The following is a 15,501-nucleotide window of genomic DNA, read 5'->3' as shown; positions in this document are numbered from 1 at the left end:
GCTTTGATGATTTAGTGATCGAATGGGCGGTTAAACTATGTGTCTGTTATCTTCGTGTAGTGACAGGTCGGTCGCCAGCCCCATTGTCCTGTGGATACCGTGTGTGATCAGGTCGAGGCATGTACTCCCTCAATAGCGCGGGGGTAACGCACAATGGGCGTTTTCTGGAGAGGCATTGGTCGTAGGCCCATTCTGGCAGCGTAAAAAATTGACTTTACTTCTCTAAGGTTCTCGCTTTGTTTTCGACGTCCTATTCGTCAACCTTGTTGTCTTGTGATTAGGTTGAGGGGCACGCCGCGTCAGGGCCTCAAGCTGGCCTTACCGTGCGGGCCTGGTGCAAGTTGCTCGGCTTATCTGCCTTAGCGCCCTAGAGGGAAAGAAAAAGGAATTCAACCACTAAAGAACTTACGTGCATGGTTCCAAGCCTCTGGGAACCCAGTAGCATCCGCCACCAGGTGCTTGGTCCTGATATAAAAGAAGTGCTCGAAAGGGCGAGGGTCGACCTCGTCATCCAACTTCATGACCAGGCCCCTCGACCCACGAGGGCACGCCTGAATCATGGTGCCGCGGACTCTCTGGGGAGCGTAGAGACTCAGCACATGCTGCAGCGTGACCTCCCTACGGGCCAATTCCGCGTACTTGATGAACATTGCCAACAATTTGTAGAGGGAAGGAGTGAGCTGACCCGGGCATACCCCATAATAACGGCAGAAATCCACCACCAGCATTGGGAGCGGGATCTTGAACCCCAACCTGAAAGGATAGGCGTAAAAAACGCAGTATCCCCGACGATCGGTGTGGACCATCTCCTCGCTTCTAGCGAGAACAATGTCTGTATGGGTAGGAACGACCCCCTGTTCCCGTAATCGGGCCATCCCTATCTCCCCCATTAACGGGGCTTCATCCACCGGTTCCTCTCCACCGTCGACGGTGAAATCAATCACCAGACCTCCGGGCCGAGGAACCACCTCGTCAACCGGCGGAATTTCGCCGGACTCCATCTGTTCTGCACCTCCCATCGCCGGAGGTGGCCCTCCGACTACCGGAAAATCTACCGGAAGAGCACCGTGGGAAGAGCTGCCTGTCATTGTTGATCTATTAAAGACAAATGCTATCACAATCAACGGAAAGAAAGGAGAAGATGAATTAGCGAAATGAAAAAGTTTCCTCAGAATCTCTCTCAGATGAACAATGAAGATATGAGAAATGAATGCCTCAACCCACCTTTATAGGCAACATAAATGGCTTTCGCGAAACCCAATAGCCATCATTAACTGCACAACCGTAAAACGGTTCGATTATGCCGAAGCAAGCGTCATTATGACAAGCTCCGCGAAGCGGCTTCTCAGCCATCCGCCAACGTCCCGCCGTCAGAATAATCGCAACGGCCTGCAAACGCTGAAAGAATGCGCCGTACGCCTTCAAAATTCTGGACGTGACCAAATACGTACCCGGCGCATATTCATTTTCCTCGGCCACCCCCAATATATGAAAGGCTACGGCCATCGCCATTATATGAAAGGCTACGACCACCTCCAATATATGAAAGGCTACGGCCATCTCCAACGTGTAAACGACTAAGGCCGCCGCCGTCAATAAGTCGACCCCCTTATTCGAGTTTTTTTAAATCACAATCGATGAAATCCGCTCATCGAGCTCGGCCGAAACACGACCTCAATAAGCGGAGGGACTAACTGTATGGGTCAGAATCTGACCTCACGGTAATTAATGGAGTTAATCTCCTCTTGAGCTAATTCATAATTAATAAGTGGTACGGCCACTTATTTATAAGAGGATTCGACTCTTGTCCGATGGAATCTACGAGGGCACGGCCCATTCATTCCCCCACGGGGGCGGAACCTCAGCGTGGCCACGGCCATTTATTGCCAGCTCACGAAGCTCACATCTATAAATACTAAGAGTGGAAGCCCTAGAAAGGGGGCTGCTTCTTCACCACTAGTGAGAGGAGAGAGAATCGAGAAAATATACCCCTCTTATGGGAAAAGAAAACACCATTGTAAGGTTCTGAACCTCTCCATGGAGAGGCAGACCAAACAAATATTATCAATAAAGGTTTCTAATGCTTCTACCCTTATTCCTGAGTACTTATTTTCGTTTCTTTCATTGGGTTCAACGGATTATTACGATTTGCTATGATTATCCCGTGATTTATTTATATTGTTTTATACTCGTAAGTTTTGTAACAACTTTTGAGCAAACAAAGATGAAAATGTGTTTGGACATACGTTTTCAAAACATATTTTCCAACTTTATTTTGGAAAAACATGTATATAATTCCCAAGTTTTGGGATTTTGGCCCAAAATCAGCTCAATAGCTGATTTTGAGATTTGAGATTTGAGATTTGGGATTTGGCCAAAATATGGGCAAAATTTATGGCCAAACATGAATTTTGAAAATAAATCCCAAATTTATTTTGACAAAACTCATGGCCAAACGAAGACTCAATTTTGAACTCTCAATTTGTCCAGTATCTACTTTGATCTAGTACCATGCCCCTTGGCCCATTCGCTGCTCTTTTTTACTTGCTTTTCTTTCTAACCTTTTGCAAAATTCTATGTTGAAGAAAGGGTGGTCTTTTTATTTAGGGCCTGTTTGGCCATAAAACATTCACTTTTTTCGATTTTTTTTTCTTCCTCTGTTTTCAGAATCAATGTTTGACCATGAAAATTGCAAATTCAGAATTTTTCGGAATTCAAAAAACTCCAAAAAGCTTTTTCTCACAATTTTCACTCCAAATCACTCACAAAATTTCAAAAATAACTCTAATTTGTATTCATGTCCAAACACAACTTCAATTTTCAAATACCATTTTTAACTTGAAAGAATTTTTTTATCCGGATTTTCACAAATCTTATGTCCAAAAGCCCGCTTAGTTTTTCACTTTTTGGATTTTTCAATGTTGATGTGGTTTTCTTTAAAATTCAAGATCAAAGGGCTAAAGTAAATCCTACTCTATTATGTTTTGGTGGGAGCACACTGATTATTAAGCTAGCGTTTGGATATAAATTTGGTTGAAAATTGAAAAAAAGAATTTTTGAAATTGTGTTGAAAAATAGTTTTTGAAAGTTGAAGTTGTGTTTGGACATGCATTTTACTTGAATAGAAGTTGAAGTTTTGTGAGTGGAAGAAAAAAATTCATCCATAAACTGCCCCAAACCAATTTTTGGAACTTGAAATTTTTTCTTCAAATATTTTTTCAAAAACTGATCAAGTTACCTAAACAAACAATGTTTTCAAATTTTTTTTGAAAAATAGTAGCCAAATCTATTCTATAGAAAACGGAATTAGAGGGTTAATTCGACATATCATTTCGATGTGATGTAATGCGAGAAAATATACTCCCTTGATGCCAATTTATGTGAACATATTTGACTGGGCATGAAGTTTAAGAAAAAATAAAGGTTTTTGAAATTCGTGGTCCTAAACGAGGAAAAAGGAGCCCAGCGTATTTGTGTAGTTATAAAAGCTTCTCATGAAGGGTGAATTGTAAATTTAAGTTAAATTATTTTCAAATTTAAAAAGAGGTCATTCTTTTTGGAACGAATCAAAAAGAAAATAGATTCACACAATCTGGAACGGATGGAGTAACAATTAGCAAGACTCACGATCACGACGCATGTAAAATCAGCTCATGTATTAAACAGTGTTTTTTATTTTTCTTCTTTTTTCTTTTTTTGGGTTCCTTTCTTTCCTTTTTAATCTTATGGGAACTTTCCTCATTTACCACTGTGACAATGAATTGAAATCTGACACCTCGGTTCGCAACACTATAGATGCATGTGTAAATAATAAATATTCATTGCCACATATGGCCGGAAAAGGAACCAAAAGATCTTTCAAAAGAAGCAATGCAATCCCAGACGTTAACAGGGATGCCGAAATTAGCAGGAAGAACTTAGTTTTTATCCTTAATTAGACGCTAAATTTGTACTATTAGACTGAGGTGCATTGTTGATTGAGGAGCTGCCAGTTTTGGCCAATATTGTCCCTTATCTTTGAGGGTAGGTCTATTTTGGTTCCTCAAATATAACTCTGAGCACATTTAGCTAGCGTTTGGACATAGATTTAATTGAAACTTGAAAAAATAATTTTTGAAGTAGTTTTGAACAATAATTTTTGGAAGTTGAAATTATGTTTGGACATGCAGCATTTTATTTGAAAAAAATTTGAAGTTTTGTGAGTGGGAGAACAAGTTTCACCCGAAAACTACCCTAAACTAGATTTTGGGAACTTGAAAAATAATTTCAGAAATTTTTCAAAAATAGATCGTTAATCTATGAACAAACAATGTTTTCAAAAAAGATTTAAAAAAAAGTTGCCAAAATCTATGGCCAAACGGGAGCTTAGTCCCTTAAGTATACTAAAGTGAAGCACATTTAGTCCCACTGACAAAATGTGTTCAAAATCCGCGGTGTTAACCAACTTTGATTTTTAACCATTCTTCCCATTTTTAATCATATCATAAAGAAGTATTAGTACAATTTATGTCATATCCACGTGTATATAATAAGCTACATATAATTAAACAAAATAAAATCATACTTACTAATTAATGAAATTACACTCATGACCTAGATGAACAAATTCATCAATGTATTTTGCCACATACATTGTCAACATGCCAATACTAAGCTAAGTTTAAAAAAAAAAATATTATTAGGGTGAGCCAAGTCGCCTAACAAGTGAGCCAGAAGGGCAAGTCCATGAACCTACTGTTCCTTCACCTGCTGTGCACACATAATTTTCAAAACCCTTCTCAGAATGGAATTCTGATGTAGAAAATGACTGAATCTCATCATTCTGCATGTCGAACAACTTATTCTGTGCTTGTTTTGAAATTCCACTATCAGAAGTGGAAGCATTTGTTATAGAAACCATGCTATTATTTATTGCACCAGATGGTGGCATAAATATTGGAGAATCTTGAACCTTTTGTGTGGACGGCCATAAAGTAAAAAGATGTCCCAAATTATCCAAATGGCCTGATCTTATGGCTGAGGTAGCAGTTGAGAAAAGATCAAGGCGGCGAATGTAGGCTGAACCAGTAAACGGAGTTGTTGGGATCCCTGTGAATTCTTGAACCATTTGTCGAAAATTTGTAGTGTCAGTTGTTAGAACAGTTGTTGGCGCCCGCCTCGATGCCCTGCTTCGTTTCTTAGGATTTTTCCCCACATTAGGCTGATGATCAATGGTTGATTTTATTGGTAGTGAATCATAGGATGGACCTTGAGTATTAGTACCCAGAATAGCATGATTAGTAGCACTTGATGATGAGGAATTTAAGTTTCCAAAGTTGTTAAAATTGTTATCGGATCCCAAAGATTTAGGCCAGATAAGATCATTGTTGTAAAGAGAATTTGCTGAATCTTGGAAATTGGAGTTGAAATTTTGTGAGTCATGAGGATCAAAGAGAGTGGGTTGGTGAGAAAGAAATTGTGGGAGTGGATTTGAAGAGATTGAACCAAAATGGGCTGAAGAATTCAAGAAAGTTGAGATTGAGCCCCCATGTGAATCATACTCTTCATCACCGCCACTTGAAGATTGTACACTGCCACTATTCCCAGAATCCATGGCTCCTACTAGGAACAAAAAAAGGAAAGAGATAGTGATAGTTGAAAAGTTTGGAGAAAGAAAAAAGAGATGAGATTCTTAAAAGATATTGCTCAAGAAAGGAATATGAAAAGTGAACAAAAGAGGAAAACCAAATAACTAAAGTATATATCCTTATAATATTGAAAGATCTGACGATGATCTACAAAATTAGGAGTTAACTTATCAAACTTGTCATTTGCCACTCATTCCTGGACCACAAGGTTGTTCTCACACAGGATCAGGAAAAAAGAATAAAGCATGTTGGTTTTAAAGTGCAGAGATTTGAGAGTCTTGAACCGATCATACATATTTTCTGCATTATCTCATTCTTTGTAAGCTCTGTGGATTAGGAGGGTTAGAATGAAAGGAAAGATACAAGAAAGAGAGAAAGGAAAGATAGAGAGAAAAAGGTTAAATATATAAGGCTATGATCAGAAGGGCTCTAAAACAGAAAAAGGAGAAATTAATACCAAGGAAGGGGGAGGGAGGTTAGTTACTCTTCCATAATGATGGGTATTTCGTAATTTTAATGAATAGCCGTGAAGAGAGGGATGAAGTGCTAATGAATGGCTCCGTATACTATGAATTGCAGACCAATCATACTTAGCCATGGACAGAAGGATTTGATTTCAATGAGGAAGTGCTTAAAACCATTCCTCTAAGGGTCAAATTCCCCAAGCTACCTCTCTATCGGAGTAACCAAGCCCTAAGCAAAATTGGGAGTGGTCTGGGAAAGCCCATATTTGTTGATGCATGTACCACAATGGTTGATAGAGTCTCATATACTAGGGTGTTAATTGAAATAGATATTACTAGGCCATTACCAGGATCAATTAAATTACATGAACCCAAGGGGAAGGTGATTGAGCAAATGATACAATATGACTGGAAGCCTCAATACTGCTAGACATGCTGTCAAATAGGCCATTCATGTAGAGATCAAAAGAAACAGAACCAGGAGGGTGGACAACAAAGAGTTCTGGAGCAGAAACAGAAACAAGAATGGAAAATAATGAGGGTGCTTGATCCTAAGGTGGATAAAATTGATTCTCGTGGTAGATTTCTGGATCAAATGGAATCAGAAGGTGATGAGGTACCTGTCAAGTAGAAAAATAAAGAACAATGGCGACTGGCTAGAGGAAAGTTTGCATCAAAAAAGAACATAGGAGCTATAAGTGACAATAAAGTAAACATTGGCAATGCTTTCAAAGCTCTAGTTGATACAACATAGAAGATTGTGCAACTTTCTGAAGTTCAAGAGAAAAGAGGGAAGCATAGTGAATGTGGTAGAGGAGGTGAATATAAAATACCTACTATATAATTATGAATATCATATCATGAAATGTTAGAGGTCTGAATAAGTATATAAGCAAAAAGAACCCAAAAAATTAGTAGAGGGAATAATGTGGTACTAATGTTTATTCGAGAGAATAGAGTCAAAGAACCTACTGCTAATTCAGTAATCAAGAAGGTGTTTAATAACTGGCAATGGGTAGCAAATTATGATGCAGCTCCAGGAGGAAGGATATGGGTAGTATTGGATCAAACAAAGGTGGAGTTTGAGGTATATACATGAGCAATATATTGTAGGACAGGTGACCATGAACCAGAACATAATAAAGTCTAACTTTGAGGCTGTTTATGGAAAGCATACTATACAAGACATGAAGATACTATGGGAGGATCTGAGGAGAACTATGGCTGGAGTCAGTGGCCCAAGCTTAATAATGGGTGATTTTAATACTATTCTATCTAGTGAGGATAGAGTGCAGGGGAATGCAGTACAAGAGATAGAGGTGAGAGATTTCAAAAATTTCATACTGGATGCTGGATTAGATGAACGTAGAACAGTGGGGAGAAAGTTCACTTGGACAAATAACCATGTTCAAAGAAGAATTGATAGAATACTGTAAATGCAGAGTGGATTCAAAAATGGCCTGCCCTGGAGGGGATTATTATTAACCCTAATTTTTCAGATCATTGTCCTTTATGATGACACTAGCCAAGAAGGAAGGCGGCCTTTCAAGTTTCTCAAATGTGTGGCAAATCACAAAGACTTTGATGACACAGTTAAACACTGCTGGAAAAAGAGGCAAAAGGGAACTGCAATGCTAATGGTATGGAATAAGCTCAAAATGCTAAAAGGAGATCTAAAGCAGCTGAACAACCAAGAATTTAGCTGTAGTGGGCATAATATTCAAGTAGCAAGGAACAAGTTAGAAGGTTGTCATGATCCAAAATCCACTAAGGGTCGTGATGGCGCCGGACACCATTGTCAGGCAAGCCAACAACAAATAACTAGTAACTTCTCGTTTTAAATATTTCTGAAATCACTTCTTTTATACGTTTAAATAATACATAATAAATTCCACTGAATAAATAATGAAACTTTTAACAATTTTTAAATTTCTGAATAAACCCATAGACATCCCAGAACCCGGTGTCACAAGTGCATGCGCATTTACTAGGGAATGAAATAAAATACAGTAACTGTCCGGTATACAAGGTGGACAGAAATGAAAATACAGTACAATACTCTGAAGGAGACTCTGCTGGCTGCGGGTCGTCTCGATAAGTGCAGCTCACCTAAGTCTCCGTATCAACTATGCCGCCATGCCACTAAGCCACTAGTCACACATAAACCTGTGCAACAAAGATGCACAAAGAGTGTAGTATGAGTACGAAAACAACGTGTACTCAGTAAGTATCCCGCCTAATCTCGAAGTAGTAGAGACGAGAGGTCGACTTCGACACTTACTATTGGTCCAATAATGTTATATCAATAATATATATTAAATCGTGGATTTTTATAAACATTATTGTAATTCAATAGAATGAAGCCAATAAACAATTCTTTCTTTTATAGGAAATTTCCAAATTCTTTTTCGTCATTTATACATTTATTCTCAAGCCGGGAAGGAACAACATCACTTCAATAAATTCCAAGGCAGGCAATACAAGCATGCGCAAATCATGCCAAGGACGTACGGCCCGATCCAACAATATTTAAACTGTACACTTCCAGAGGGTCGAATGGCGTGAACCATAGATGCATCTATTTAAGCTACCGAGGCGTTGGGCCCGTTCCACAATAGATAAACACATTTAAACAATCAAATCAATAATTCATCGAGGAGCAAATATTCAGGAAAGTGAAAGTTCCTCTATTAAAAGTCAAGAAATGATATCTAGCCCTTTTTAGAAATTGATTTACACGTTCGATATGTTTTAAGCATTTTAAGTTTGTCAACAAGGTTGCAAGTATTACAAGAAGGCATGCTTTTGGGCCCTAAATTACCCGGACTAAAGCATAATAGTAGCTACGCACGGACTCTCGTCACCTCATGCGTACGTAGCCCCTGCAAATAGGAGCACATAACCAATTAACTCACCTATGGGGACAGTTCCCTCTTACAAGGTTAGAAAGGAGACTCACCTCGCTCCGAAGATCCATAACCGGCATTCCACGCCCTTCCGGAGACTCGACTCGATGTTAAATGCTCCAAAGGTAGCCAATAATTATGTAAATCCATTAATATATGCTCAATTACTCATTACAATCCAATTTATAACAATTCCTAACCCCGATCGAAAGTTGACAAAAACGCCCTCGGGCCCACGTGCCCGGATTCCGAAATTTTTTGAAGATAAACTTTACCCATAACCTCATGAACTCAAATATATAATTAATTCTCAATTCAATACCAAAATCGTGGTAAAAAATCCAAGGACACTAAATTTCTAGGTTTTCCCTCAAACCCCAAGTTTCTACCAATTTCCATGTCCAAATCCGTATATAATCATGTATTTAACTCAAAACTAGCATAAATTACTTACCTCATGCTTGGTGGTGAAGATGGCACCTCAAAGTTACTCCAAAAATCGGCTACAATGGAAGAAATGGGGTTGGAATGAACCCAACCCTCGAATTGAAAGAACCTCACTGCCTCCAGCACTTCCGCACCTGCGGTCCCTTGACCGCCTCTGCGGTTCCGCAGGTGCGGCTTTTCTATCGCTCCCGCAGTTTCTCACCAGGCCCCCTTTTCCGCTTCTGCGCCTCGACCACCGCAGGTGCGGTCCCGCTTCTGCGGCTACATGACCGCATCTGCGGTGGTCTCTTCACTTCTAGTCCAAAACCGCATTTGCGGCTCTTCTGGCCGCTTCTGCGGCTCCGCACCTGCGGCCCAAGTCTTGCAGGTGCGGTTATACCAGCAACCAGCAACTTCAGCCTTTTCCAAAATTCCATTTTCAATCCGTTAACCACCCGGAATCCACCCGAGGCCCCCGGGACCCCAACCAATCATACTAACCGGTCCCAAAACACATTACGGACTTGCTCGAGGCCTCAAATCCTATCAAACAACGCTAAAACAACGAATCGACCCCCAATCCAAGCTTTATGAACTTTAGAATTTCCAACTTCTACTTTCAATGTTTAAACCTATCAAATCACGTCCGATTGACTTCAAATTTTGACACAAGTCATATCGATATTACGGACCTACTCTAACTTTCGGAATCGGATTCCGACCCCGATATCAAAAAGTCCACCTCCGGTCAAACTTCTCAAAACCTTCAAAATTCTATCTTTGGCCAAATGGCTCCAAAATGCTCCACGGACATCCAAATTCAGTTCCGATCGCGCACCCAACTCCAGAATCACTACGGAGCTACTCCCAGACTCGGAATCCCAAACAGACACCGATAACACTGAAATGCACTTCAACCCAAACTTATGAAATTTCTTCCGAAATGCTAACTTCCACAATAGGCGCCAAAACGCTCCCGGGTCACCCAAAACCCGATCTGGGCTTACGCCCAAGTTCCAAATCATCATACGAACCTACTGGAACCTTCAGATCCCGATTCCGAGGTCGTTTACTCTGAAATCCAATCCTAGTCAATTCTTTTAACTTAAAGCTTCCGAAATGAGAATTTCCTCTCCAAGTCAACTCTGAACTTCCCGAAATTAAATTCCGACCATGCGTACAGGTCATAATGCCTGAATTAAAGATGCTCATGGCCTCAAACTGCTAAACGGCGCGCTAAAGCTCAAAGCGATCGGTCGGGTCGTTACATCCTCTCCCACTTAAACATACGTTCGTCCTCAGCTGGGTATCCTAGCTGGGTCAATCTGAAGATATCCTTTTTCACTTAAGCAAATAAGCCTTAGAGCCCAATTCCATCATCCGAAATTCTCTGCCAGGCCTGTTCCAACATACGCCCACCGTATTAATAACTACACGCAGCACCAAGACATGACTGCATACCTTAGCTGAATTCATACCTTGCACCACTTCACTCACAGGACCACAATAGCATTCCCTGATCGAATAAGTCAAAATTTCATGAATCTGATGCTCCTATTGCACCTCATGACCTACATAGGTCTTGCTCTAACTCTTACAATACTGCCACGACGGAGGAGATGTGTAGAAATTCATAACCAATTGCCGAACCAACAAATCATTGGGTCTATACTCCTGAAAAGAACCATCACCTCATTCTGAACCAAATAATGGTATTTGCTCCTTAATATACTTCATATAATCAGATTGCACTAATCCTAAATCCAATGATCTCGTCTCACCCAGTACGAACCGCTCAGGCAATAAGCCACCCCGGACACGATCAAAAGTCTCATATGATGCCACGATGTGCCAATAGGCTACCAATTCGAACGCGATACAAAGGAAAACGAACTCTGAAAAGGAAATCTAATTACCCCGCTCGCGAATCATACATGCGACGTGGTCCATATAATTAAATAGGCACCCCGGTCGCGAATCATACATGCGACGCAGGCACACAGCTAATATAAGTTTTTTCTCATGAAAAGAGGAAACAAAACACATAAAAACAGCTACGGGGAACTGTACTCAACGTCACACTGTTGCGGTGCGCAACCCGATCCAAATAACTACCCATGGCGGCGTGCCACCGGGTCCACATATAAAATCCACATGGGAAGTTACACACCGAGCTAGATTGCTCATTACATCCAAATACCGAATATCGGTCACAAGCACGCTAAGTGTGTAATACCATCCTTGAGGAAACATATAGCGCTACAAGCTACAAACTCAAGCACAACTGAGGTGCGATATACGATCTGAATCTCAAGAGCCATTTCGCTCATATAACATTATCGCTACGTAGAACCTCAACACATAAGCAGTTCACCAAGCCGTTTCACAACTCACACGGCGCAATATATCATTACATGAAATAGCTGACCACGAAATAACACCCTGACTGCTCTTCCATAAGGAGCGCATTACTGAAACGAACACATCTGGCCTGATATAGAGCCCATATCCACATTCAAATCCTTCCATGGACCTCAAGCTGGTTCTGATCGCACCGAACTAGGCTAATAACCTTTCAAAGGCCGATAAATACTCCCTTTTTTCTCATAACACATAAGGACAACCATCATAACTGGAGTAATCCTCCACAGTCGACAACCCAATAAACCGAGTGCCCTCCAGGCATCAATTCTCAAATTAAAATATCACCATAATCTTCCTACAGGGTTTAACTCTTCAACCAATCAAGTGACTACATGTCACACTTATACAACCTTCCCGTGACAGATAACAGGTCTGTACATCCAGACCACCGACCGCACTAACGCTAAAAAGCGACCAAGAATCCTTAACCAGGATGCAACCTTGATCCGAGCTCGTGACATCCTTGTCAACACCGAACCGCAACCTTGATCCTCACTTCAAATTCCATACCACTCACTGCACCCAACATGCCAATATACGATAGAACACGATTTTCATCATAACTCCGTAACCACTAATAGCTTAACGCTTCATCGTATAAAAACCTTTCACTTAACTCACTTCAGGAGAACCATAGCAACACACAGGTAAATTCTCATAACCTTAGAATATGCAAATCTTTAAGTAGTGGATTGAGCCACCATAGCCCTTCCGGGATCCGCCTACACATAACAGGCCATAACAGTAGAATACTCCTGAATAACATCAATTACAACGGCCGACAGGCCTCGCACGTACCGCCACGAGTCACTTGCATAATTTGCTGAAGGAACTGATTACTGCCGCCAATATGCCAATTCAACTATGGCTAACCAGTCTATCTTCTTCCAATTTATTCTTGATTGCCTTAGAAATAATAACTCCATTCAACACATAACACAATCCATCCGCACTCATCCCGAGTGACCGTGAATCACGAGACCATACTGTCTCAAATCCCACGAATCATTGCATACCTCCCAATTGCTATACTGCAGGTCAAAACATCGTAGAACATTCCGGGCACCTTCTCATAAGCTGCTACAAAGCTTGATTCTTAATTGTACCTATAGGCTCGAAATCATTAGGCACCATACTTTACCCCTTTGAATCCACTAGGACCGTTGTTGAGAGCCACCCGCTCTGACTTGGCCCCGAATGTGATCAACTCCACGATTCTTCTAGCACATGCATACCCCATCGACGAAGCACCGGGCAGAATCACTCCCCCTGAAACCTACGCTTATACAAAGCATAAATCCTGAATCCTTCCCCAAGTCTGAGCATAAGCCAATAAGGCCAACCATAGCGCACCTTTAACAATTACTTTACTCAAATTATCACTTATGTTCTTCTCCCGTAGCTGAAATAACCCATCAATGTGCTAATAACCAGAAACCTCGCAGGTAGTTAACCATGCAACCCAATCATAGGCGGCAGGACTCTCCCACTTAGCTTGAAGCCACTGATACACAATCTCGGATTCTTGGCCCCAATCCAAGCTTTATGAACTTTAGAATTTCCAACTTCTACTTTCAATGTTTAAACCTATCAAATCATGTCCGATTGACTTCAAATTTTGACACAAGTCATATCCGATATTACGGACCTACTCTAACTTTCGGAATCGGATTCCGACCCCGATATCAAAAAGTCCACCTCCGGTCAAAGTTCTCAAAACCTTCAAATTTCTATCTTAGCCAAATGGCTCCAAAATGCTCCACGGACATCCGAATTCACTTCCGATCGCGCTCCCAACTCCAGAATCACTACGGAGCTACTCCCAGACTCGGAATCCCAAACAGACACCGATAACACTGAAATGCACTTCAACCCAAACTTATGAAATTTCTTCCAAAATGCTAACTTCCACAATAGGCGCCTAAACGCTCCCGGGTCACCCAAAACCCGATCTGGGCATACGCCCAAGTTCCAAATCATCATACGAACTACTGGAACCTTCAGATCCCGATTCCGAGGTCGTTTACTCTGAAATCCAATCCTAGTCAATTCTCTTAACTTAAAGCTTCCGAAATGAGAATTTCCTCTCCAAGTCAGCTCTGAACTTCCCGAAATTAAATTCCGACCATGCGTATAGGTTATAATGTCTGAATTAAAGCTGCTCATGGCCTCAAACTGCTGAACGGCACGCTAAAGCTCAAAGCGACCGGTCGGGTCGTTACATCCTCTCCCACTTAAACATACGTTCGTCCTCAGCTGGGTGTCCTAGCTCGGTTAATCTGAAGATCTCCTTTTTCACTTAAGCAAATAAACCTTAGAGCCCAATTCCATCATCCGAAATTCTCTGCCAGGTCTGTTCCAACATACGCCCACCGTATTAATAACTACACGCAGCACCAAGACATGACTGCATACCTTAGCTGAATTCACACCTTGCACCACTTCACTCACAGGACCACAATAGCATTCCCTGATCGAATAAGTCAAAATTTCACAATTCTGATGCTCCCATTGCACCTCATGACCTACATAGGTCTTGCTCTAACTCTTACAATACTGCCACGACGGAGGGATGTGTAGAAATTCATAACCAATTGCCGAACTAACAAATCATTGGGTCTATACTCCTGACAAGAACCATCACCTCATTCTGAACCAAATAATGGTATTTGCTCCTTAATATACTTCATATAATCAGATTGCACTGATCCTAAATCCAATGATCTCGTCTCACCCAGTACGAATCGCTCAGGCAATAAGCCACCCTGGACACGATCAAAAGTCTCATATGATGCCACAATGTGCCAATAGGCTACCAATTCGAACGCGATACAAAGGAAAACGAACTCTGAAAAGGAAATCTAATTACCCCGCTCGCGAATCATACATGCGACGTGGTCCATATAATTAAATAGGAACCCCGCTCGCAAATCATATATGCGACGCGGGCACACAGCTAATATAAGTTTTTTCTCAGGAAAAGAGGAAACAAAACACATAAAAACAGCTATGGGGAACTATACTCAACGTCACACTATTATGGTGCGCAACCCGAACCAAATAACATACCCATGGCGGCGTGCCACCCGGTCCACATATAAAATCCACATGGGAAGTTACACACCGAGCTAGATTGCTCATTACAACCAAATACCGAATATCAGTCACAAGCACGCTAAGTGCATAATACCATCCCTGAGGAAACATATAGCGCTACAAGCTACAAACTCAAGCACAACTGAGGTGCGATATACGATCTGAATCTCAAGAGCCATTTCGCTCATATAACATTATCGCTACGCAGAACCTCAACGCATAAGCAGTTCACCAAGCCGTTTCACAACTCACACGGCGCAATATATCATTACATGAAATAACTGACCACGAAATAACACCCTGACTACTCTTCCATAAGGAGTGCATTACTGAAACGAACACATCTGGCCTGATATAGAGCCCATATCCACATTCAAATCCATCCACGGACCTCAAGCTGGTTTTGGTCGCACCGAACTAGGATAATAACCTTTCAAAGGCGGATAAATACTCCCTTTTTTCTCATAACACAGAAGGACAACCATCATTACTGGAGTAATCCTCCACAGTACACAACCCAATAAACCGAGTGCCCTCCAGGCATCAATTCTCAAATTA

The 15,501-nt window shown here is 41.2% G+C and overlaps 1 protein-coding gene across 1 annotated transcript; it reads right to left on the bottom strand.

The window, feature by feature from the left end:
- Window positions 1-4,543: 4,543 nt before the first annotated feature.
- LOC109214678 (phosphatidylinositol 3-kinase 2-like) lies at window positions 4,544-6,123 on the bottom strand. The gene has a single exon (XM_019378619.1). It carries the CDS (start codon window positions 5,591-5,593, stop codon window positions 4,679-4,681), a length of 915 nt encoding a protein of 304 aa, XP_019234164.1. The 5' UTR covers window positions 5,594-6,123; the 3' UTR covers window positions 4,544-4,678.
- Between the last annotated feature and the right edge of the window lie 9,378 nt (window positions 6,124-15,501).

This window comes from Nicotiana attenuata, unplaced genomic scaffold (genome assembly GCF_001879085.1).
Source record: "Nicotiana attenuata strain UT unplaced genomic scaffold, NIATTr2, whole genome shotgun sequence".
Lineage (NCBI taxonomy): Eukaryota > Viridiplantae > Streptophyta > Magnoliopsida > Solanales > Solanaceae > Nicotiana > Nicotiana attenuata.
Note: the sequence above shows the minus strand (reverse complement) of the source record. Positions and strands in the feature narration are given on the sequence as shown.

Coding starts and splice junctions, on each gene's coding strand:
- LOC109214678 (XM_019378619.1), bottom strand. CDS start 5,593: ATGGATTCTGGGAATAGTGGCAGTGTACAATCTTCAAGTGGCGGTGAT.